The 26,285-nt window shown below is 39.7% G+C and overlaps 1 protein-coding gene across 1 annotated transcript; it reads right to left on the bottom strand.

Moving 5' to 3' along the window:
- Positions 1 to 237: 237 nt before the first annotated feature.
- On the bottom strand, positions 238 to 25,462 carry GPD1L (glycerol-3-phosphate dehydrogenase 1 like). The gene is made up of 8 exons (XM_066320326.1): positions 25,389 to 25,462; positions 20,408 to 20,585; positions 19,531 to 19,671; positions 15,780 to 15,918; positions 14,645 to 14,757; positions 6,506 to 6,739; positions 5,974 to 6,080; positions 238 to 3,131 (listed from the first exon to the last, which is right to left on the bottom strand). The coding sequence occupies exons 1-8, from the start codon at positions 25,439 to 25,441 to the stop codon at positions 3,035 to 3,037; spliced, it is 1,062 nt and encodes a 353-aa protein (XP_066176423.1). The 5' UTR covers positions 25,442 to 25,462; the 3' UTR covers positions 238 to 3,034.
- Positions 25,463 to 26,285: the final 823 nt, after the last annotated feature.

The following is a 26,285-nucleotide window of genomic DNA, read 5'->3' as shown; positions in this document are numbered from 1 at the left end:
ACTGAAGACAAAAACCTGTTTTCAGAGGTCAAAGACACCACAACTGTATCATTAATGGAAAGAAAGAAAATGCTGACATCTGGATGCCAAATAGCTCTTTTTGAAATTTATGCTCTTGCATGGCAACCTCATATCTGCTGTCATTACATACCACAACCAGAAAAAACCTACATTCCATCAACTGAATAAAATATTAATTGCAAGCCTCGTAAAATGAGACAACAGAAACCAAAGTGATTCCCGAGACAAAAATGTTTATTTGTACTAACTCTTCAAAACAAGTATACATTCAACATCTCTAAACAAAATCAGTACATATGATGAGGGCAAGTTGAGTAAGTATCATTAGAATGTAATGCCTTCCTTAGTAATTAGAGTTCATAAATCAAGGATCAGTTACAAATTTAAGACCCCCTTACACAGGGGTTAATGTTTTCAGTAAGACTATCCCGGTACTAGGCAAAACAGAGTGTTTGCAGAGCAGGCTTCTAATCATTCAGTTCCAGTACCATGTCACAGTCTTTTAATGAGCAGTAAATATTAGTGGGAGAAAAATACTTAATGCCAAGCTGAGTGTTCTCCAGCACTGAAAAGCAAATGCAAATAGTGAACGATCATTAGAAATTTAAATAAATGATTTTAGTTACTGAAACGTCACTTTTTGTCTGAAAAAAAAGAATATCATAACAGACTGGAAGAAAGAATTCCATAAAAACCTTTCCTCTGGATTCGCCTTAGAATATAGGCTTCTCTACAAAACAAAAACAATTAAGATTTGGGAGTTTCAGTGGTAGAAGTATTGGAATAATAAAGAAATAATTTAAAAATATATATTAATTTACCACATTTAGCTCATATAGCCCTTTATGTATCTTACAATACAAAATGCTACTGTCCTACATGCTGCATGTTAAAAAAAAAAAAAAAAAAAAGTTTGTATATATAATGTATATGTACACATACAAAGGAAAACCCACCAATTTGGTATTAAAAAACCAGAACAAAACAAAGCATAAGCAAACACACTGAAAGTTATGCAGTAATGAGGAGTGTATGCTCCATGTGTGCGTTAGTGTAACAGTGCTTCCAACCTTAAAACACCCTCTCAAAACGTGTAAGCAGAGTGCTTGCTCCAAGTCAGCTCTACCAGTGATGTTCCCAACTGCCACAAATGTCTGATGTCACTTCACTTCTGGCCATCTCTTATATTTAGCACTACATCAGAAGTAAGGCAAAATAACTTTTCACATCCCTGAATATCTAAGGACATTCATGAGATCTTCCAAATATTAACGCAAAACAATACAGGAGCACAAAAAAATGGTACCCCTGAGCAGAAGGTCTTTCTGTCTACACAAAGCTGCCCCAAAGCTTCCCTATTTCAGAGTAATCCAGGCTATGTAAGTATGATAATTATTCCCAGGCATTCTCTTTGTTTTAGTAAATTTTGAATGACAACCTAAAGTTTCAGGAGGAGTGTGTGCTCATGATTTCTAGTCTAAAACCACCACTGAGAACAGTGAACAGCAGTTCTGATACTGCAGAAATGTTAGGCATGAATATTCAGAGCAAATGAGCAGTCTTGTTCCATAAATTCTAATGGCAGTCCTTGTCTCCCATTGGGAAGAAGGAGTCCACTCTTAATGTACCTAGCATATATTTCACATCCACCCCGCTCCCCAATACACTTTAGTTTACAAGAAAACCAAAACAGATTTTACTCATTTCTCTTCTCTTGCATCAATCTTAAAAAAAAAAAAAGAACTAAAAAGACCAATCAAACCAATTCCCCCCGCGCCTTAGACTCCATGAAATCACAAATTTTCCAATAACAAATAAACTTAACCTCCCTGATAAAACAAAGGTTCCTGAAAAAAACCGTGTTGAGATCCCGGGGGACTAAAAGAGATGGATGCCTTTGAGAAACTTTCTGGGAGATTAGTTGTAAAGGATTTGATTCAGCACCCATAAAAGTTTTGTCCAATGAAAGAGTAACTCCAGAACTGGGAAGGCTGGATCAGGACTACAGACCAGTGGACATACCAGTCACTGGCAGATACTGGCACACAACCCTTCTGAGGACACAAGCGTGTGTTGTACCAGGGAATTCCCCTGACATTGCTTGGAGTGTTGTGTGTAGCCCAACACTTTGCAGCTAAGCAGTGAAAAACAACCATAGGTAAAACAATAAAACGAACTGTAGGCTCTAGGGTTCAGAACCCCCATGTCAACACCTCTGGCTTGCTTTGGGGAATGAGATTCTAGAAGAGCCTAACACCGAGGAATAGTAAGGGAGAAACAGAGAAATACAAAAATTCAAGGATTAAAAAACAGAAGGGGAGGCAATGATTCCCCTCTAGAATATTCCCTTTAAAACAGTATAATTAAAAAGTTTAAATTTACTTAGAAATTGCTTTCAAAGTAGCCTGACAATTTCAATGACTTTCAAAAATCAAAATATTCTTCACTAGAGTTCATTGAAATATCCCTGTAGCCCCCTGAATGCTACAACTTGTTTTGCATTAACATCGCTTAAATTAATATAGTCATAAGCATGCAAAATGTTAACATTTAATTGTGTATACAGAATAAAACAAAGTTCTAACAGACAGATTCCTAATATTCCAAGGTTACAAGCTTGATTCAGTCTCTGATCAAAAGCACTGGGATTCTTCCCACAGTGTCCAGCAGATTTTGGACTAGGCTTTAATAAAAGACAACAAAGCATTGTTTTATGGTGTAGGAGCAAACTCAAAGTACACTTGTGTAAATAAACCAGGCATGTGGTGCAACTTTTGTATTGCATGTTTTAAGCGCTGCATTTTAGCCAGTGAAAGGACAATCACCAAGCCAACGCCGCGTGCTGTGTCAGACCAGGCTGGGTAACAAACACAGGAGCTGCTCAGAGACATCCATGTTGTTCCTCTTGCCTAAGAGCAGCTTTGAACAAAGCTTGGTGGTAGCTACATCCACTTGAACCCAGACACGAATTTGAAAGGCAGAAAGCTGCATGAGTACAACAGCCTGATGGATTTTACATGTGCTCTGGATGACTTTGAAGGCAGGATATTATCTCTTTAACAGATCTCCCTTCGTAGCAGATTTGATACACAGCCGTGAAGAGTGGAAACCTGAGGAAATAGAGATGGTGGGGAAAGTGAACATGGTGTAAATTTCTTCTGTAACGTTTTCTTAAATTAAAGAAATAAAAAGGGGTGAGGAGAGAGACGGGGAAAAGGGAGAGGTGTAAAACATGATTTCTTTTTGTCAGGCACAAATGCTGGGCTGAAAAGCAGGGCATAACTACAGAATCTGCAAGCATCTCTGACATACAGTGACTCTCAGAAGCCTAGCTAGCTATAATGGAGCCTGAGTCATTCATTATGTATGGCACAACCATAAAGTGATCTAAAAAAATAAATTAAAAACATTTTTTCCTGGCTGTTCTTACAGCAGTACCCATCTGTGGTTAAAAAGGGTGACTGGCACATCCATTATGCAGTACTTGTGAGCAATAATGTGATAATAGAGAATATGACCAAAAAAGACCCAAGAGGACATTGAAGGTCAAGTTTTTAGTAAGAATCCAAAATCAAACCTGGATTTTGAAATACAAAATTCCACATCTACTTTTTTTCCTTTGTTTTTGCAGATTGGCCACATCTCCAACAACCTCCAAATTATTCAGGCTTCTCTGATAATCTGAAGGTTTGTTAAAGCCAAGATGCTTTATAGAAATTTATATTTGCTTTCTGTCCATCCCAGACATTAACAGCCAGAGAAATTCAATTTTCATACAAAGACTGGTGAATTTTAGGGGTTGATCTGTTCACCAAGTACATACACAATTTCAGCATGGCCTTTTATATCGATGAATTTTGACCAATGGAAATAAAAAGTAAGGGTCATTTGAGAGGGGAACTAGTTAATTTCTGAGTGATTCAGAATACATCTGGACTAGGACTTTCTCCTTGGGAAAGATGTCCCACCAGTCACTCTAAAGCTTTATCTGCAATGCACATTTCAGTGTTGAGCAGTAGTGAGCACCATATATGATGGCCTATACATTCTGCTGTCACATATTACATTGCAGTAACTCTGCTATCAGCACTCTGCTCCAAACTAGACCGATGTGAGTTTTGTTTCTACTGGAAAAAATTATCACACAGCCACATAGCTGCTCTCTCAAATCCAATGCTAAACTGCTTAGATTGCAAAACCCTTACTAGGAAATCTGCAGAAAAAAATTTGCACCATGACTTCTGCATTCCTTAACAAACCTCACTTACCACTCACTTTGTATGATGTACTAGGCTAAAGGGGGGTTCCATTTGCTGTTACCATAAAAGCTCACATGTAGGCACTAACAAAATTTGCAATGCCTGTGTGAGAGGTGGCCACAAAAGAGGTGAACCTTCTGAAGCAAAAGCAGGTTTCCCACATGTTTAGGTACAGTATTGGCAGTTACTTCTCACTGAAGAAGCACCACTACTACAGACCACAACCTAAGTCCTGCTGCTAATCCCAGAGAACATTACTGTGCACAGGTCTGTCACACTTCACATGGAGAAACCTGTACCAAGGCTGACTGCAGGCTCAGAGCCAGCAAACTCCAAATGCATCTTAGGCCTGAGCACATCAAAAGAACAAGGACTACAAATGTTGAAAAAAAGTAATTGCACCACAAGTATCAATAGGCATCAACCCTGCTATCAAGGCTCTTCTGAACTTTGACTTCTGCACACTTCTACATAGCCTTGGGAATAGTTTTGTAGGACCAGACTATAAAATTCTACCCTTACAAGACTCTTACCTCCTCACTTTGAAACCATGGCTGCTCCACTGTGTTTTATATTATAAACTTGCTTTCAAAAGTCTTGTTGAATGAGACCTTTTATGAAGAACTGACACATATATGTTGGCATACCAAAAGGAAATTAGCAACACTGTTTTCATGTCTTTTATTAAAAAAACAACCCAAAATCATCTATAATGCACTCAATTTGTTGTAAGATAGAACAGGATACAAAACAACCCTCAAACACAGCATCCTGTTTCATTTAGGGAATCATAAACAGGAAGGAATGAAGCCAACATTTTCGTTAATTTTTTTCTGCAGTTAGCTTAATTACTGTACACTGAGGAGACAGACTTAGGTACCTTACATCCAATGATAATATTAGAACATTAATCATTTAGTGCAGCTGATCCATTAAAACTAGACTTTAAAAAAATACTTTTGAAAAAAAAGTAACAAGGCTTGGTCTTTTGACTGGCAGTTTTTTAATTTCTGGTTTTTCCTTTTTTTACAAACAGGAACAGATAAATCTCATAAGGAGACAACTGTGTGTGTGGCTATAAGAATCATTCATGTTCTGACTCGAATACAAGTGAACCAAGCCAGGACAATCTGCTTAATTTCATACCATGAAAAACACCCTGTGACCTACGGCAGATGGGAGGTTTTAACCTACAGCAAACTGGAAGTCACATTAAGATGGAGAACTGCAGTATCTAAGCTAGGATCCACGTGGTGGAGGCAGTCACTCTATTCAGATGATCGCCAAGCTCCTCTCCTTGGAGGTAACTAATGAATTTCCTACAATGAAATGAGATGTAGCGACTTTTCACAGTCTCTTTAGGAAGCTCTACTTCTACTTTCATGGATTTTTTCTTTTCACATATTAAAACACACTTGCTGTGCTTTTCTGTAGTAGCAGAAGGCAATAATACACTCTGCAAACAGAAGGACATTCACAAATTTAACATCACACTAATAGCTCTATCTACACCAATATTATTTTCAGGTTCTATTCACTTCTTTCTTTGATTTTAACTTTTAATCTACTGTTATCACAATTATTTTCTTTTTGGCTATTACTTTTATGAAGATATCAAAACCAAATATGCAGAAAGAATTATGGAGATAAAAAAGGGGTATATGTGGAAGTTGTTTTATCTGTTCTTACTCACTTGTCCAGCATTCCTTTCTGCTTCAGGATGCGGTGCACTTCTGCAGAAGTCTGTGGTCCTTGCAGTTTCTGACCATTCAGCATTTCTTTCTCTAATTCTTCAATAGACTAAGCAACAGAGGGGAGAAAAAAAAAAACAACAAAGTAGAGCTATGATAAACTTTTCAGAAACCTGACAACAATCTGGATGAAAAAAAATTACTGAGTTTTTTTCTTTTTCAAAAGTGATCTTGAGTGAGCATATAGAATATTACCCTATATTCTTGTTTGTAAGTTTTCTTAAATTTGCATCTCACAATGTCTTATCTCTCAAGTGTTTTTTTTTTTTTTTTAATCACTCCCCCCCCAGCCCCTAGCTTTTAATACCTTTACACTCATTCTAACCAACAGACTCCAAAAACAAGAGGAAAGAGAAGGGTGCCCACTCAGTGAGCTGCCAGGACTCAGGTAACTCTACAGTATTACTCCAGTAAACGAGGAGTGGCAGTACTTAAGAGAACAGATGAACAGATTTTACCCAGTGAATAAGGTACCTTTCCAGTTTTAACGAATGCTTCTGCGACACGTCGATTCCGGCCACCATAGCACGTTGTGATGAGATCAGCAATGCCACAGCTCTCCAGGAAAGTGGCAGTACAAACCTGGCCTTTGCAAAAAATTTTGGCAAAGGCAATCATCTCCATTAGGCCAAGGCGAATAACAGCAGCTTTGGTATTGTCACCGTAGCAAAGGCCATCACAGAAACCAGCTCCTACTGCTACTACATTCTAATGGGAAGAGAAATGGGAAATGACTCAATTACTGCTTACAGATGTCCTGAAGAACTGTGAACACTTTACTACTGGAAGACTAGGTTGTTAGTTTGGGTTATTTTGGTTTGGAGATTTTGATGTCTGTGGGATAACCTAAAAAATAAAGAAAAAAATATGGCAAGTCTTATATTTCCATGGATAAAAGCATAGTTAAAGCTCTGACACAAGTTGCTCCTGAGGCTGTGGAGCTATTATTATTGACCATCTTTAAGAACAAACAGGTTGCACTACACCCAAACAAGGTTTTAGCTAGATTGAGCTATTTCTGGCCTGAGGTAGGAGTGAAGTTAGACTGACATTCTACAGTCCTTTTATACAGATTTCCTTTATGATTAAAGCAATAGTACAGCTAAAAAGCATTTATTGACTTCTATGACGACATGCTAAGGGACCGAATTCAGCCAAGCCTATAGTATCCAGCCCTTTTAAGTATGCAGAGTTTCTATAACAGTAATAGTTAATAAAGGATTCCCAAAAGGTTCATGACACAGGAAGACCTCCCTCAGCAAAAAAAGTGTTTGTTTTTTCCTTAGACCTGGTGACAGCCTTCTACAAAGAATGTGCTGTTAACATTCAGCTATATGGTCCCTGCTTTGGTTACAGAACATTTGATGAGACACATTTGAGTGAAGTGACTATAAAACCTTTTTTTTTTGGCTTGGGAGTCAGAGCAGACACCAACCATGGTTCCACTACCCACACTACAGAAATCCATCCAACCCAACAAACTCTACCAAAACCCTCCAAAAAAAGATGGCATTCTGACATATTGATAAAGCAGAAAAGGAAGTAATGAATGTTAATATCTTCCTACATGCAACAGCAGCAGCAGTGACCTCAAGAGAGAGCACAGGAGAACCAACATTATGACTCCTAATGTAGCACCTGATGCAGAGAAAAAATAAAATTAATAAATCAACTTTAACTGTTGATGAAGAAAGAACAATCAGAAGATGTTACTGAAAACAACCACAAATGCCAGGCAGCTGCAGAGCTGTGTGGCCAGTCATGGCTAGGTGACTCTGAATCAAATGAGGCCAGATGATCAGTCATTGCTGTTTGAGCAGCTAGCTGAGGTCTAAAGATGACTCTAAAAATTGCAGAGAGATATCCCAACATTAGACCTGAAGCAGCCAAAGACGGTCAACTTAAAATTTGGTTGTTCAAATCATCTTGGCTTAGATCTTGGTGATTCAGTCAAGGTATATCTTCATCAGAAGACTCCTCTAATATACTTTCATTTGATGCCAAGAGGAAGTCTGATATTTAAAAAGTTTTCAGATGGGATAACCCATTCAAATGGTTTTTACAATCTATGTGAAGTATATAAGTATTTAGCACTCAGCTGAAAACACAAACATGATTGAGCAGCCTTCTTCTTGAACACTCCCATACTAAAGCTTTTCCTTCCCTCCAGCTTTGTCTGCCTGACTTTCCACTTTGAAGCAGTCTACTTAAACATAATTTAGAGTACGATTTGGCCTATGTTATTTTGCTGTCTACTTGTACCTTTTGCAGTGTTTGTCTTTGGAGCAACAGAAATACTCTTTTAAGTAAGTTGTACCAAGACTATTTACTTCTGAGGAAATGGGCTAGGGAACAAGGGTAGTTGTGAGTCCAACTCTAAAACACTGAGCTCCTTGTTTGTACAATGTTCCCATTGTATGCTCTTACACAGTTTACAAATAATGAGGAAACAAGACAACGGATTATGCTCTGGAACACACCCCCATGCCTAGGAGACTGTGATATCCTGGTATACATATCCCACAGGCCACAACTATTAATGTACAAGATCTACCAGCTGGTTTTATTTAAATCCTTGAACAATCTCTGACAACTGTCTTGTGCCTAATATACTGTAGAGAATTAATTATACCACACTGAAAGAGTTATACCTTGCTCAAAGATGAGCCACCCGTTTAAAAACAACAACAACAACACAAATCTCACAAAACTTCCAACTGAGTTATCCTTCAGTCCCAAACAAGACCAAAACAGACAGTTTGTTACTTGAAATCTCTGGCTGTAGGCACAAAGCCGAGCTTGTTTCAGGAAGATGCACAAGCTAAACACACACTGACACACAAGAGCCTAGTGAAACTATCTCTATTATGATCCTCTGAGAAGTACTCGAGGCAGGAAGGGTGATTGACCTGGCAAAAAAACATCTTTCTGTAACTCATATGGTTGATTTTGACTGCTGCCACTGACTAAGACTACACCTTAAGTGTCCTGTTTTCAGTTAACTTCCTTCCTAGTAGCTGATACAGTGCTGTGGTTTGAGCTCAGTATGAGAATAACATTGATAACACATTGATGTTTTGGTTGTTTGCTAAGTAGTGCTTACTTTAGGAAAGGAACTTTTTAGTATCTCATGCTCTGCCAGGGAGGAGGTGAGCAAGAGTCTGGGGAGGGGGCAACACAGCCAGGACAGCTGATCCGAACTGGCCAATGGGATACTCCATGCCATAGAATGCCATGCCCAGTATATACTGGAGGCAGTTGGCTGGGAGGCATCAATCACTGCTTGGGGACAGGCTGGGCATTGCTCAGTGGGTGGTGAGCAACTGCAGTGTGCATCACTTGTTCTTCTTGGGTTTTCACTCTGTCTTTCATTACAATTACTATCACTACTGCTGTTCCTGTTATTGCATTTTCCTTTATTTCAATTGTTAAACTGTTTGTATTTCAACCTATGAGTTTTACTTTTTTTCCACGTATTCTCCTTCCCATTCCTGATGGGTAGGTTAATGAGTGAGCAGCTGTGTGATATGTAGTTGCTAGCTGGGATTAAACCACAACATGAAGTTACAGGAATTCCTGCAAATGCAGTAGGTATGTATTTGTGCTAGAGGAGAGAGTCCACACTCCTGTGAGATTAGAAACTGACTGTATTTGCATGCACATATGGGAGTCTGAGAGCCCAATAAGCAAGTGCCTACTGACAAACACATTCCAAAGGCTCAACGGTACTGTCACAATAACCCCAAAAGGATGGCAACACAATGTTCCTCTTGGCCTGAGGCATTCAGAGCTCTCAAAATCACTACATGCTTAAGCAAACATACTTCATCTATCTTGGCATTAACAGCTTTTTACATGAAAGCACACATCCTGTAATCATGATGCACAGTGTTTTTATATTGTATATGGTTTTAAACTACTAAAGTACTTTGACCTAACAGACAGCTGTTCGAGTATCCTGAAGCTGGTGCTAGTCCTAGTCCTAGTTATTCCAGAACATGAGCAAGGAATGGATTTAGTTATCTTATCACTGGGATAGTGAAGCTATGCTCCAGAAAAGAAATGCTCATACCAGGCAGGACTCACAATATCTGTCAAAACAAATGAAATAAGGTGTCCTTTACTTGCACGCCATCTGCTGCAAACATGCAAGAGGTCAAAAATGCAAGGTCAAGGTCAAGAGATGACCAAGAAAACAAGGACAACAAGTCTGGAGACTTTGCTGACAGACTGTTCTCCTACAGAGTCAGTGTTCAGAAGTATCCAATATCCACTGTACAGCATGTTTGTGGAGTGCTCATGAAGACAGCCTCAGCAGCCATTTCTGATGCAACCATTACTTCTCCATAATTAAACAGATCAATAAGAGAACTAAGCAGAAATGTTATTTCACCTTCCTTGAGGCAGTGTCACAGCTCAGCACAGCCTGCTTCCCCTCTGTTTACACATGAACTTGGAGAATCTCACTGCTTCCCCTGATGGCTGAGAAGAGGCCAAATGAAAAGACTCAAAAAATCAAGACAGTATCAGCAGGGCTGTCAGAGAGGTTAAGAATAAACTGTTTGCTTGCTCCTGGCGAAGTTGAATTTCATTTCCACTTCATCTCAGGACAAAGGAAAAAACTCTCACAATCAACTTCTATAGTACCTAGACTGACTATCCAACAGTGACTGCCCTAAACACACTTTGGAAGTAACAATGCTGAGTTATATAACATGGTAAACAATAAATCATCACTATACTTCTTACTTCTTTACTTAAGGCTTAGCTGGAGCCGGAAGGTTTAGAGGAGCCTGAAGCAATCTGGAAGGCAAGCACAGCTGCTGCTTCTCCTTCTACAGTAACTCACATCTGTCTTGGTCCTTGGCTGCTGCCACTTGAGGTTTTTTAACTCTCCAGATCCCTGATCATCAGGCAGCTGGAGCATGGCTGTTTTGCCGTATCCAGAGGTTAGATTCTCAATCCTCCTCCTCTCAGCCAACCCTGGCACTGCTGCACTGGGTAAGTGAGGTAAACTGGGGTACAGTTTACCCCCGAGATGGCAGCTACCAGTGTTTACAGGGCCTCTCAAGGACATGGCCAGGTTCTTACCTCAGCTCAGTCTTGCCTCACATCTGTGCTGCTAACACCACACTGGCACAGGCACTGAGGACTCTAAGGGCACCTCCAAGGTGATAACCTTGGGTCCATGCTGCTCTGCAGTATCACATTCATCAGTATCCATCAGCACCTCCTTATGTGGGCATAGCTGCACACACTATTTTTAGGTGACATAACCTTTAAGCATTTCCTAGGAAGGCCCATTCATTGTCTGGCAAATGGCAGGTGTGCTTGCAGATGGCCTTGAGTCATGCTGCCTGTAAAGCCAACTGGACACATTGAAACAACTATCCAAATTTCAGCTCTGTCAATTTCTGTCCTCAACTCTTAGAAAAGATCAACAGACAAATGTGAAACATTCATCTGTCCTCAAAAGAAAAAAATATCCTCACAAATAACATGCCAAGCACTTCTTGTTTCAACAGCCAGGTTATGGCAGAAAGCTATTGGTACCATGAGATTTTATAAAGTCACTGTCACTGTCTGTCTATTCAGCCAGTCTCCAAGCTGACATAACACTGCATTTTCACAGCACTGATTTCTGCACTTCACTGTATCTCCACCAGCCCATTGTCACAAATCTAAATACAGTAAATGAAGTGGATATTCTATACATATCCATATATAAATAGCAATCAAGCACATGTTCTCTTATGATCACCCAGCTGCACTACCTAATATTACAGCCTGAACTCAAATAGGCTTCCAAAACCAAATTTCAAACCTGTAATTATCACTGTAAGGGAAAGCTGTGCTCAGAGCATTCTTTGTTACCCTTCAGTATTTTTTCCCAAGCTTTAGGCAACCACCCACACTGAAATTCTTCCCTGTTTAGAAAGGCTTGCAGAAAGAAAAAGCGAGGTAGAGTACAGGCTTTTAACAGCTAGTTCATTATGCCAGTAATACCAGGGAAGCCTCCTTTTCCTAAGCTGGTATTTGCAGAAAAGTGCAGAAGCTGGGAACATATTGTTTTTCATAGTGTACTGTTTCTCATCCCTTTAATATCAACACAGGGATTGTTTTTACTATTTCCACATCCAAAAACACAGTCTGGAGTGATGTGTTTGCCTGTTTACCCCGTTCTCCTTGCTGTAGTCAGCAGTGCCACTACTGACATTTCAAACTGGCACTACTATAAAAAGAGGAGAGAGCCCCTCTTTTTACGCCTGTCTCTCCATGCAACAGGACACTGTCACCTTCTGAAATTGGAATTTCCTCCTTCCAGGAAGCTAAACAAAGCTAATTTTTACTATTTTTTTATTGAAGTAACTTTGCAAGTTTAACAAACTGTCAGTTGATTGAAGCTACACATTAGATTTTACTCTAAAAAAATACAAAAAGATGTCTAGTTGTCAAATTTTTATTACAAAGACTATCAGATTAATGATAAAAAAGTGAAATTCTGATGGATACCCTTAGCATATAATTCTCCTAATAGAAAATACGTACAGCTTCTAAGAAAAAGCACTGTTCACATCTGAGTTTTGCATTTTGCTTGGCACTATGGCAATAAAACCTTATCCAGAGGTTTAATTTTACCTTCTTTATATTCTTTCAGAGCCAGACATGCTCCCAATGCATTAATAAAATTTTGCAATCTTTGAGAGTAAAACAGCTCAGGACATTATTTACATGCTGCCAGCACAAGACTTAGGATTAACTAGAATGAGTTTTAAATGAAAAATTACTTTAAAAATACAATTTTATTAATATTTTCTTGCAGATTTAGGTAGAGTTGTATGTTTAAAAACATCATCTATACTAGAATGATGGATCTATGCCACTTTATACCAGTTTTGCCAGAAATCCATAATATTTTAAAACCAGTTAATCTATCCTTATTTAACTTTTTGTTTATACCATGCATTATACTATGCATTTTTTTAAAATCTCAACTCAATTAACAAAATATATTGCAATCAATACAAAATGACTAGAGCATACAGAATATAAACAGCTTTTTAGAAATACAACTAGATATTTCAGTCTACAGGATGCATGATGAATAATGAAGCAGAAGAGAGCAATAAAGCAAGGTCACAAAAAAACCCCAAAAGTTTCACCTTACTATCTTTCCAGGTCAAGAACAACAATTTCTTTAAATTCTACTGCAATTCCCAAGAAATATTGCTATGTTGCCTGACTTAGACCTTTACAGTGGAGTTTGGAGTGTCTGCTGACTACTTGCCCAGTTTGATGGGCGTGCTCATATCTAAGGCCCTTTCATGAGATTTTTCTGAATAAAAATTTCCTGGGGCAGAACCCCTCTATCAGACAAGAACTTAAGCCAGTCAGAAAACATCCTGCTGAGCAGATTTCAAAGAAAAATAAATCTGCAAAACTTGAAAGAGTATACACAGGGATTTGTGTTCTGGTAACCTCCCACATTACCCCATCATTTTAAAGCAATGGCTGTGGAGCCAAATTACAAGCTTGATAATCTCAAGAAATTGCTATCTATTCAGTAACTCCAAAGTATGTTTCCTCAAAACATCTAATCCCATCAGTGCACAGACCCATAGCCTCCTCTTTCTCAGGCCTTCCAGTATGACAGCTGTCAAGATGAAATTAAGGAAATTTATATGCCAAAAGATATGCTGTTATAGCTATCCATCTACTTTCCCAAAGCAGGAATCAGAATTCCTTAGCTTAAGATATCATTGCTTGGTGTGGTAGCTCTGCAAGTCAATTAATTTAGTTTACACAAAATTTCAACAGCAAAACCAAAGGCAGACAAAATAATTACCCAAAACACACATACAAAAAAGCCCTAAGCCAAATTAATTATTAAACCACTACATCCATCAGAAATTATTCAGGATAAGTATCAGATAATGTGAACTATGGTGCTGTTTGCTAGGGTGCCAAAAAACTAATGCCTCCCCTTCACAAATGGCCTTAAATTAGCCTGAAAAAACAACCATTAAACAGTGTTTAAGTTAGCCTTTGCTTCCTGTCAGCATCAATTTTGTTATGAAAAAATTTTTGGATGAGTAGCTGTCCAAAATTAACCTTTCTCTGTATGTAGTTATCCACACAAACCTTATGTGGTATATGTCCACAAAATATAAAACATGAGTGCTCACATTGCTTCAGTCAGTGTGGAGGGAGATAGTTTTGTCAACAGATACGAAGCATTAATGCCAACTTCTTTCTCCCTTTCTTTTGGTGAACACACTGTTGCAAAAAGAAAAAGGGAACTAAAATAGATTTAGAAATATATCAGCCAGTTAGATGAAATCAGCACTTGCTTCATGACTGTGTGTAAGTTAAGTGGAAGATGTAGAACGATAACCTGGCAGATGGTGAGACACAGATCTAAAAGCCAACTCTCAGAAAATGCTGCTCCCTCATTTCCCATCTGGTTCTTCCGGAAATGTTATGTGGCAGTTTTACATATGATATGAGATACAATGAACTTTTTTTTTTTTTAATTGAAATACCCTCTTTTTTTTTTTTTCCTACAGGGATCACTATTTCATCTGTGTATCACCTGCAGCCTGTTACTCTTACCTTCAGAGCACCACACAGCTCAACTGTATCTGCATCATCTACTACAGTTATTCTGAAGTTTGGAGTCTGCAGGAGTTCTTTGAAGAGAAGGCCATTTTCCAAGACTTTGCAGCCTATTGAGAGAGTGAAAGGAAAGCTAAAAAAAAATGAATAATTTATTTGTATGATATTTAGCCTTTCCTGTGCAAGCCAAAATGCCTAAAAAGACCAGGTTCTAAATAACAATTCCGTGAACTCTCTATACACTGTCCATTTTTTGATTACTGTCATTAAAAACAACAGCCAATTATAAAACAGAGACGAATTAAGAATATGGGAGGAGCAATTCTATCAATTATTTCTAATTATTTCTGCATTCCAGAAAAATACCTACTGATAAGGGTATGTCAAAGCTGCTTTATTAATCAAGCATGCTGCCCCTGACAATTGTTTCTAATCACTAAGATGTTGTTCAACCATTCAAAATTAAGTTCAATGCAAAAGCTGTGAATGACATGTTACAAAGCTAGCACTGAACAAAACTGTAAAAATTAACACTGATAAAACCCATAATATGAACTCTGTGATATAAAATATGAGTGCCTGTATACATATACATACACATGCCTTTCTACAAACTGTAAAATCCAAGATTAGGCACATGCTCATGCTACAAATGTGTGCAGACATCAACTACAGAACTAAAACAATTCCTAGTTTTTGTGGGAACCAGGTATTTTGAGAAATTAAAACAAAATACCTTAAAAACACCAAAAAAGGTCAAACCAAAACAAACATGCATGAAGGTACCATCTTTGACCCCAGCACCTGAGCTGGAGTACAGAATTTTTAATTGTTTATCCGTGTAAAGCTATTCAGATCCAAGAAAAATCTTAAACACAGTAATAAAATGAAGCAGTTTGTTTTATGAAGGATGATAAAAAACATGCTTGTATTTCACATGCTAAGGTTATAACCCTAGTAAGAATAGGTAAAACTGTGCTCTTCTCCCTCTCTCTATTCCCAGTATTGTCCTAGTACTTTTGGAAGCGTAAACATTCTAGGAAACTCAACCAACAGTGAAATTTGAGCTATTTCGTGTGCACCTGTGAGGACAGGTGCATGCTTTAAATATTCTTACAACTTGGAACAGTACCTATTGTGGTTTCACAGAATTTCTCTGCTGCCACCTCATTGGCAATGTTAGCTCCCATCAGCACACTGATGTCTATTCCCATCTTCTCTCGAATAATGTCAGAGATCAGTTTGAGTCCATCCGGGCCTTCATCTATTCCCTGCAGCCAAAATTAAATGGAATTACTAAAAAGTCATTCATTAGGCACAGTAGAGATGCAAGCAGAACACAGTTAGTCTTGTCCACAGGTGAGAAGTGAAACAAGGCCTATTCAGACAGACACTAAGGATGACAGATGTACTACCACAGACACTTCTGCTATTTTGACCTCTCCAAGATGTCTTAGAATAGTAGGAGTAGCACCTTAAGATTTAGGACTAAACTCTAGATGATGAAAACAGTTTTTATTGCATCCTCAAAGACCTGATTCAAAGAAGTGCTGAACATTGTGCTGTTAGTTCAGAAATCAGGTGCTTCTTATCAGTATATCCATAATCAGTGAAGCATAACCAATCCATCAGTTATGAACCAGACCTGAACCTGGATTTGAAATTGCACTGAAACTCACAAAATGGCATCTGAATAATTTGTTTTGTGAAGAGATATCTGAACTGAAATATCAGAGGCAGGCTCCCCAGTGTATAACAACAGTTTACTAGCAGAAATACAAATAGAACAGCCATTCACAGATATGTAGAAAGCTGAACAACTGAGAATAGTTCAACTTTCAGCTATTATTACAGGGGTATGGCAGACCAGCTATTGAAATAGCCATTCTTTCCCACAGTATTCCACCTTTTATACAATACTCTTTTTTAATGCTGAGGATTTGATACTTTTGGGAATTGGTAATTTTGAATTATGATTTATAGGTAAAATGATTTTTACCTATAAAATATATAGGTAAAAATCATTTTACCTATATATTTTATAGGTAAAATGATCCTGTATTACTTCCATATATACATCTATATACACACTTGTATGCTGCCAGTAGTGACATTTCAGGAAGTAATTTGCACTTCCATAGGTTAAAGGTGCTGCTCCTTAAATAACACGGTGCAATCAAGAGACATACAGAAATGCCTGCATAAAACCTGTCAATTAAACTAGTGCTTGCATTTCTGCAATATTTTTCAATTTGCATTACTTAACGCACAACTCTGCTTTCTCATTTTTAATGAGCCATACAGAAACAACTTGAAAGCAAGCATACAATACATGTTGCATTTTCCCTCATAGTGCCAAAAATGTCCCCACAAAAGAACCGTAAGGCCCCTCTCCCTAAGGTGGCAAATAATAAACAGAAAAGAATGCACACACTGGGAGCAACTCCACAAATGTGAACACCTATACAACAATTATTCATGCAAGTGAAAGGAGATCAGAAAGGCTGCTCCATTGTGAAACAGATGCAACTTCTGAAAAGTCAAGGAGAGCTGTACCTGTTTCTTGTGGTGTTAAACCCAATACTCAATGACAGAATAAAAACCAAACACTTCTTCCTCCCTGCAAAACCAAGGCTCCAGCATGGGAATTTTCAATGGCCTGCAGGCAATGCAAATGACTTTATTGCTTGCATCCTAACATGCCTGTCAGAGCAATCCCTGGGGCAACAGGTAAATGAGAATGAGGCTGATGTTGAGGTTGCCTGAAGAGTATTTTGAATGACTTTCAGCTACCCTGCTTCCTGTGCTCATTGCTGTACTGAACTGGAAGTTTTATATGGTTCCTCTCCTCACAGCCACACCATGACTTGTTAGGTTTTCATTGACACAGAGCTAATGTAAAGCAACACAGACGCAAATGTTTCAGTGGAAATGTGTATTAACCAGCAGACAAACATCTTTATTTCCCAAAGACTCGATTTTATTGCCAGACATTAGGCTCTGCTTGAAGATTAGACCGTCAGAAAGAAAAAAACAAAAACAAAACAAAAAAAAAACCAAAAAAAAAAAAAAAAAAAACAAGAAAAACCACCAAAAAAAAAACCAAGAAAAAAAGATGACACACCGCTAACTTGACAACCAATTTAGAAAGCACAGAAACGAGATGTCTCATGAATATTTTTCAGAGCCGAACTGCACTTTAACTATCAAAGTTAACACAAGCCACTTTAACAGCATTAGCATTGAGCATGAGAGCCAAAAACTGACACTGATGAAAACAGCAAGCCTAAAGAATATGCAAAAGTAGAGAAAAAATGAATTGTTGTGTTAAATCTCTACCCTTTCTTCTCAAACGATACTTCTTATGATGCACAGTTATGCCTTTTCATAAAAATTGACATGTACTTTGCATTCTCCTGCAAAATATTAAGGGGCCTCACAGCATTTCTTTTGAAAGGCTGCCTACGGATGCAGTGGTGCAGTGTGGCAGTGGGAAGCTGCCCAGTAACCAACTCTGCACTGCATGGCAAGTATCACAATTTCACTTCCACTACTACACTAGGCATGGACTTTTTGTTTTGCTGGGGATTTCTATCTGTTTGCAATTTGGCTGCTTTTTTTTTTTTTCAAACATAAATATTTCTTCTCCTTCCCCACCCACTCCCTCCACCTTGCTGTTGGTGGTTTTTGTTTGTTTGTTTTTGGGGGTTTGGTTTGTTTGTTGTCAAATATAGCCAAATCAACATTCCATTAGACCACTGGTAATTAGTATCCAGAACAGTAATTCCAAGGGAATATAGGCCCAGGACCCTGACTTCACATATGCTGAAATAAATCCTCATTTAGTCCAGCAATTTCATTAGTTATTCCTATCACTAGGAGAATATAAATCACATTTAGAAAATTAAAGGAGAATGTATCTTGAGCACCTTTAACAGTGCCTTACTTTACCCTTCTATCAGGAGTTTTTCTACAATTTGGAGCTAGAACACTTTGGATGCATCACTTTTTCATACATCTCACCAATACACCAGTCAGCACTGACAAAACAATACATTTGATGGGTTTTGTTAGCCAAACTAAAGAGACAAGCTTGCAGTATGCAGTGATAGTTTTTTGTTCTTTTTTGGGCACAGATCCATAAATGTATAATTTTCCAGAAATGACAGGAAACAAGGGAATGTGTGCTGAGAAAATGGCCTACAAAGCAACAACAAACCCAGAATATTCCAAACCTTGTGGGAGTAGCTTATTATTTCCAGCTAAATATACAGAAGAAGAAAGCCCACCCACCCAAAAAACAATCCCAAAAATAAGCTAATTCTCATTTAAAAATTTTTCTGCCAGCAAAACTACAAACACTCCAGTGAATTGCCTCCTGCACCTCTGCCCTCTCCTGTCTCCCATGCTCAAACTGTCTTTGGGTGATACTGAACAGACTCTCTTGTTGCAACATAATATTTAACATGAACAAGAGCACTATCCTCTCAGTCACATGAAATTCTCTCAGCAGTTCTTGAAATGATCAACTCAGCATGTGGGACGTGCATTAACAATCAAAGCATTATGCTTGTGCTCTGCTCTTCATCTAATGATGCTTTTGGTAACAACAAATAAAAGACTGGAAGGCTTAGTGGTACAAAACTATTGACTCCCTCTTTCTTTCTAAGAGTCTTGTAAAGAGCTTCATTTTCCTCTTATTGCAAGCGCTGTGTAACAACCCACTAATGACTGAGACAAATTCTAATCTTACACCTCGAAAGGTTTAATGGATCAGTCAAGTGAATAAAGCACAGAGACTTTTCATATCAAAATATCAAGTCACTCTGTCTTAGAAAATTCCATGACACATTTCATTGATTAACACATGGTATTTATTGTACCTTTATGAGTGTTATGCCGAGCGCTTTCCTGCGTATTCGTCCTGTGATTTCATCGCAGACTTTATGGATGAACTGATGAGGAATGACGAAAACCAGCAAGTCTGCATCCTGTACTGCTTCACAAAGGTTTGGGATAGCAACCTGTGTAGTTATGGGAGAGAAAGGCAGCATAATTTTTCAAAATTAACACCACACACAAGTGTTATCCAATAAAAGCAGAATCACAGAATCAATTAGTTTGGAGAAGACCTCTGAGATCATTGAGTCCAACCTTGGAAGGAACACCATCCAACCCACTGGATCATGGCAATGAGTGTCACATCCAGATTTCTCAAACACCTCCAGGGGTGGTGACACCACCACTTCCCTGAACACCCCATTCTAATGCTCAGTCACTCACCCTGTGAAGAAATGCCTCTCAATGTCCAAACTGAATTTCCCCAGTTTGATCTTGAACTTGAACCCCTATTTGGTCTTATGATGAATGCTACAAACTACTGCATTTCATCACTGAAAATAAACAGTAGCATAAACTTCCCAGACCAACAGCTCCCATCCAAAGTTCAGGCCAATTTTTTTTTAATAGGTATAGTCAAAGCTGTTGATCTTGCTCTTGTTTTCACATTTGCATTCTTATACAGAAACGGGAGTAACATAAAGACAATAGTGACACCAAAGAAGAAAGAGTGCATTGGATTTACTTAACTGCATAATTACATAATTTTACTTGTTCCAATTTCTGATGTCATCAGTAAAATACCATAGTCTGAAATATTATAAACCCTAGAGGTATTAACAAAACAAATTTCTAACTCCATTTACAGCACAAACAATATTCCCTCTGCTCCATAACTATAATTTAGCTTCTGAGCCTTACCACATTATCTGGCAGCTTGCATCCAGGGAGATACTTTACATTTTCATGGTCCTTATTTATGATATCTGTCAGTTTTCTCCCATTAATATTCTCCTCGAAGACCCACATGTTCACTATGGAAGCAAACTTCTGCAATTTTTTTACATTATTACCTATTATTTTGGCAACCGCAGAACCCCTGCACAAAAAAAAAAAAAAAAACAACAACATAACCAGAAACAGTCTTAAAAAAATTATGATTTTGCTGCAGAAAAAAAGAGGTTGTCTTTAAAACAATCACAAATTCACAGATGATTTGACCAGTTACCATACAGCACTTTGATCTAGTAAAATAAGCAGAAAAATACACTACTCATTCACACCTGCTGCTTTCTCTCAACTACAGCTAGAATAGTTGAGATATGTAGAGTTGCTACAGTGGGTTGGACTGAAGCATTTACTGAAACATTCTTACTTATTTTGGTTTTTTATCAGCTATCCACTGAGAGTTTAGGTTACTGTATTTCCTTAAATCAAATTATTGTATCATTACAGCTGAGGTAAAAGTGACACACCAAATCTTATTAAATATGTCATTTTCACCTTTAAGAGATGAGAAGCTTCTTTGCTAAGATGACTGACTCACCAGCTGTTGTACAATACTGATAGGCATTGAAAGCCAAGAATCATTTATATGCTGCAGAAGTTAAAAGCTTCATGGCTGTGCAGCCAATCTCACAGAACTTAACTATTGTAACAGTATCCTCTGAAATTGCAGGCAGTCAAGTCCATTACTGTTACCATCATATTCTCCCCCAGAACAGCATACAACCAGATCTGAATGACAGTTATTAATTTTGATTCTCAGATCTCTAAGCAATAATGAAATCGATCACAATTACAAGAGGAGGAACAATAATGATCTTCCCTTTCATCATTCTATTAAACCTGTTAACTGAAGTTCCTTCCCTGGGATAGGAAGTAGTTTCATAATTACTGATAACCTACTAAGGAGACACAAAAAATTTTAAGAGATGTGATAAAAATACAGTCATTGACCTGAGGCTTATGCATATGTGTGTGTGTGTGTAAACTGCACACTTTATTAGGAGGTAAGAAGACTAACTTTTCCAATCTAGTTATACTCACACAATCCCCTAAATTTATATTCAAAAGATGTTGCTTTAAATAAACCCATAGCTGGCAACTGAACAAAATGGGTTCATTCTGCTTCAAGAGCTTTTGATACGGCACAACTCGTTGTGCTGTATTAAAGATGTGTGCTAGCACATAGCTAAGGTCACTTTTTAAGTAGCAGCAGAAAAACTTTAGTACCCTAAGTAGACCTTTTATAGTTAAACCATAAAACTGCATGTCTTAAAAGACTGGAATTTACTTCTATAATCACAGTTCACACACTAAAAATGACCCTGAGTTCGGGAGCGATACAGAAGACAACTGCAAGGCATTTCTTATCAAGCTCATGCAGCATGGTTTCTGCAGCACTCACTGGTACACAGCTCACCAGCTCAGCCTCCACACGTCAGATCCACACAAACAGCAGAGCTCACAGTACACACAGCACAGGGATGTGCTCCTCTGACAGTGCTTTCATTTCTTGAACAAAAATCACATTTACTGCAACAGATTTATACACAAAGTTGGGATTCTGGCAAACCCACTGCCTTCTGTTTTGTACTTCACTTCATATCCTCTGTGCTTGCTGGTGACAGAGCAAGACAGAAATAACTGACTCAGCAACTCTGACTGGGATTTTCAGTCTGCCAGCAGAAAGTCTGGCAGTGTGTACTACTTAAGCGAGACATTAATTCCATTACTATTTAACACTTAAATGCCTGAACTGTTTTGGGGTTTTTTTTCACCCTTTGAATGCAGTATTAAAAAAGTGAAGATTTGCCTAGTCTTAGTTTCTGAATTCAATAAGATTCTCCTGACTGGCTTTTCTGGTTCATCATTTCCCATGATGTTGCAACCATTCTTTTAGGATCATTTCACAGTTGGTCTGCTTTCTCTTCATCACTTTTTAATTAAAGCCAAAAAGCTCCTTAACTTGCCCTGATAGGAGCAGCAGTGGAGGTCACAACATCCAAGTGCAAATTATATAATTATCTAGTTCTACCACTGTCCCTGTAAAATCACCTCAGTTAAGCCACAGTTCCTCCCAGTTTTGTACAAGTTCCTAGCTGCACAAACCCCTCTGTCCAGTAACTTCCTACCTCTTCCCAAAATTTATGGCTTCTGTTCAAGTTTGGCCATCAGGCTAATTAACAACAGGTTCCAAGAAAACAGTGAGGGATAAATTCTGGCTGTGCATACCTCATTAACCTGCCCTGAAAGTGTTATCAGAACAGGATACAGTACATGATCAAGGCAGCACTTGCAACACTTTAAATGACTCTGGGCACTGTCCTGGAATCCCAGGGCTCCAAGGCATATTCCCAAGATGTACCCTCTCCACACCCCAGACAGCTTACTTTATCCCCCTAAAAGATCCTAACAAAATCACTTATCCACCAGCTGAGCAACCCTAAAAGGGCAAGGCCAGCAGACAGCACAGCTCCTGCTTTTCCATGCTGAGCCATCTGTCCTGTCCCATGATCTTCCATCAGGTGTCAAGTGACCCCTGCCAAGTCAACTTCATTGTTAAGGTGACCTTCCTGTCGAAAACCAACCAAACAAGTCTGACTGGAAGCAGTTAATCAGCCAAGGTGCCTGGCTTGACCCTTCTAAAGCTACTGTCCTGCCAAGATCCTTTAGGGCTTTTTCATCTCAGAGACAGGTTAAAGAGCTATGAAGAGGCTTGTCTGACAGTCTGTGTGAATTATTTCACACAGAACTCCAAAACCCACTGTCCTAACCTGCTCAAGATACCAAACCCCACTCAGATCAACTACTTACAATGCTTACAATTTAGGCACCACGAATCACACACTCCCATAACTCAGGCTTCAAAAGTATACAGTCCCCAAATATCAATGATCAGATGTTTATAAAATCTTCACGTTCTTTGCAGTTACCTGCATTTATTGCACTATTTAATGCATTAAATTCTAACACTTTAGTTAAATATTTTTATATTTAAAAAGGACTGCAGGCCCCAGTTCCAAAGGCACTTACAAGGTACACAAATTTACTCCAATTTATTTCAATGGTTACACATGCTACTGAATCACAGTGCTCTTTGCAGCCGGGGTTTGGTGTCTATCATCCCATGGACTTTGAGGAAGAAACCACCTACCTTTCCAAGAACTACTATTTTCAATTTTTGATTATTTTGGTTTCTGCTATCCTCACATGAAAAACCCTACCATTACCTATGAAAGAAGCTGTAATTTATTAAACACATTTATCCCCAAGAAAAAGAGAGAATGCTACTACCAGGCATCAGCTTTTTTCTCTCTCTCAGCACAGGAGATATGGGCATTTTGCTACCAGCTCACTCTGTTAGGGACTAAATTTCTTATTTATTAAACTGATCCAGTGAGGTGAAAACAAAATACATTTGCTGTGGTTATTGCTAGTAGGCAGTACCTACAAATCCTTTTGCTTCTGCAAGTGTTTCACAGTAAATCAAATACAAGTGGAGTGAAACTTCCTGTACAACTTTTTCTAAACTTCAACTACGGAACAACAGCCACAACACTCCTAAAAGACGAAGTGTAACTGCATAACTTCTCTGTGATATATCGTGCAATGCATACATTTTACAAGCTAGTGCAAGGAAGGCAAGAGATGCTGCACTGAAATGTCAGCCATTCCCTCAACAATGGGATCACAAAGAAGAATAAAATATGGCAGCTGCTGATATTTTTATCAGCAACAAAAGCCAACTGCATGGAGTGGGCAGAGGTGAGCAACAAAACTATGATCATTCCAACAAAAGACTGGCAAGTTTGGTTTAATAAAACACAGTGCCTTGCTCTACATGGAATTCCTCTGAGTTTAATGTCTTAAACCCCAATGCTACTCAAATAATGTGTGCTTAGCATTAGTAATTGGAAGTGACAAACTGTGAAGACCTACTTCTATAACACATGGTACTTAATTTGTTCACTGTAAAGAGGGATCTGGTGTAAGAAAAAGAAGAACTAAAGGGTTATTAACACGATACTCCTCTTGAAGAATGGTGTAAGTCTATTGCTCTCAGTGGATGAAGAAGCAAGTCTATTTAAGCCTAATTATAAACTACAGATAGAGACAGCAATAAAACCTTGTCTCAAGCGCTCAGTGTGCCTCAGCATAATCAATTTCGTGGGGAATAAAAAAGAGAAGGATTTCAAATAACTTAGTGTCTCGCAATTCTTCTTTGAACTGTCCTGGAAAACAGGCACACAGGAATACAGAAAACCCCGAACAGCACTTTTGCAGACAAGTGAGGTTGTTAGTGAAGCTCTACAGGCAGGGTGTAGTTGGAAAAAAAACCCCCACTTTTAAATTGTACAGCATCTTTAACGTCTACGTCATCTAATATCGGACAAAGCACACAACAAACACCAGGTTAAAAATATCCTAGAACAACTTCTTCTTAGGACACGAGGGTGTTTACAAGCACTAGAACTGAGTGCTCGATTCTGCCGCTTCTTTCCCCAAGCGCGTCACGGCAGCGCCTCGGCTCCGAGGGAGCCGGGGGCAGGAGGAGCCCCGGCACGGCAGGACGACCCCCGGATCGGCAGAAGGAGCCCCCGGCACGGCAGAAGGAGCCCCCGGCACGGCAGAAGGAGCCCCCGGCACGGCAGAAGGAGCCCCGGCACGGCAGAAGGAGCCCCCGGCACGGAACACGCCCGATCCAGCGCCCGCCCCGGCCCGGCGACACCGCGTTGGCTGCCGGCACCGGGTGGCCTCCCGGCCGCCAGCCCCGAGGGAAGCGCGGCCGCGGCGCCGGGCGGGAACCGACAGCAAGGCCCGGGCGGGCACAGCCCCGGGGAAGGCCGGGCCGCGGCGGCCGCCGAGGTGCCCGCCCTGCCGGGGCCGCCGCACTCACCAGTTGCCCGAGCCCACGATGCAGACCTTGAGGGGGCCGGCGGAGAGCGCCATGGCCGCGGCCAAGAGCTCGGAGAGGCGCCCGCCTCCCGCTCCCGCCCCCCCGGCAGGGCATCGCCCGCTCGCCCTCCGCCCCGGCGGCGTGACGGGAACTGTAGTTCCGCTCCCCGCCCGCGCTGCCGAGGGCGCCACGGCTCCCGGCCAGGGCGAGGCTACGTGGGGCCCTCGAAGAAAGCAGGCAATCCCGCAGGGACTGTGCCGTATCGCAAAACCACAGAATCATTTAGGTTCGAAAAGACTTCTGAGAGCATCAAATCCAACCCCACAGCTCGAGCACGGCACTGAGTGCCACGTCCAGTCTTTCCTTAAACGCCTCCGGGGCGGTGGCTGCACCACCTCCCTGGACAGTCCATTCCAATAGCTAATCACCCTTTCTGTGGAGAAATTCCTCCTAATGTCCAGCCTGAACTTCACCTGGCACAGCTTAAGGCTGTGTCCTCTTGTCCTGTCACTTGTTATTTGGGGGAAGGGGCTGGCCCCCACCTGGCTACACCCTCCTTTTAGATACGGGTGAGATATCAATGAAGTCTCTCCTCAGCCTCCTTTTCCCAGGCTAAACAACCCCAGGTCCTTCAGCCTCTCCCCGTAGGAATTATGCTCCAGACCCTTCCCTAGCTCTCTTGTCCTTCTCTGGACTCATTCAAGCACCTCAATGTCCTTCCTGAATTGAATGGTGCAGAACTGGACACAGCACTCAAGTTGTGGCCTCACCAATGCCAAGTGCAGGGAAAGAATTCTTATTGTCACCATTATCTGCTGAACTAATACCATACATTTCATATATGGTCATATATGTATATGTAACATATATGTAACAACAAAACTTGTGCTCTCTCCT

This window comes from Sylvia atricapilla, chromosome 1 (genome assembly GCF_009819655.1).
Source record: "Sylvia atricapilla isolate bSylAtr1 chromosome 1, bSylAtr1.pri, whole genome shotgun sequence".
NCBI lineage: Eukaryota > Metazoa > Chordata > Aves > Passeriformes > Sylviidae > Sylvia > Sylvia atricapilla.
The sequence above is the reverse complement of the archived record's forward strand: the minus strand, read 5'-3'. Positions and strand labels throughout refer to the sequence as shown.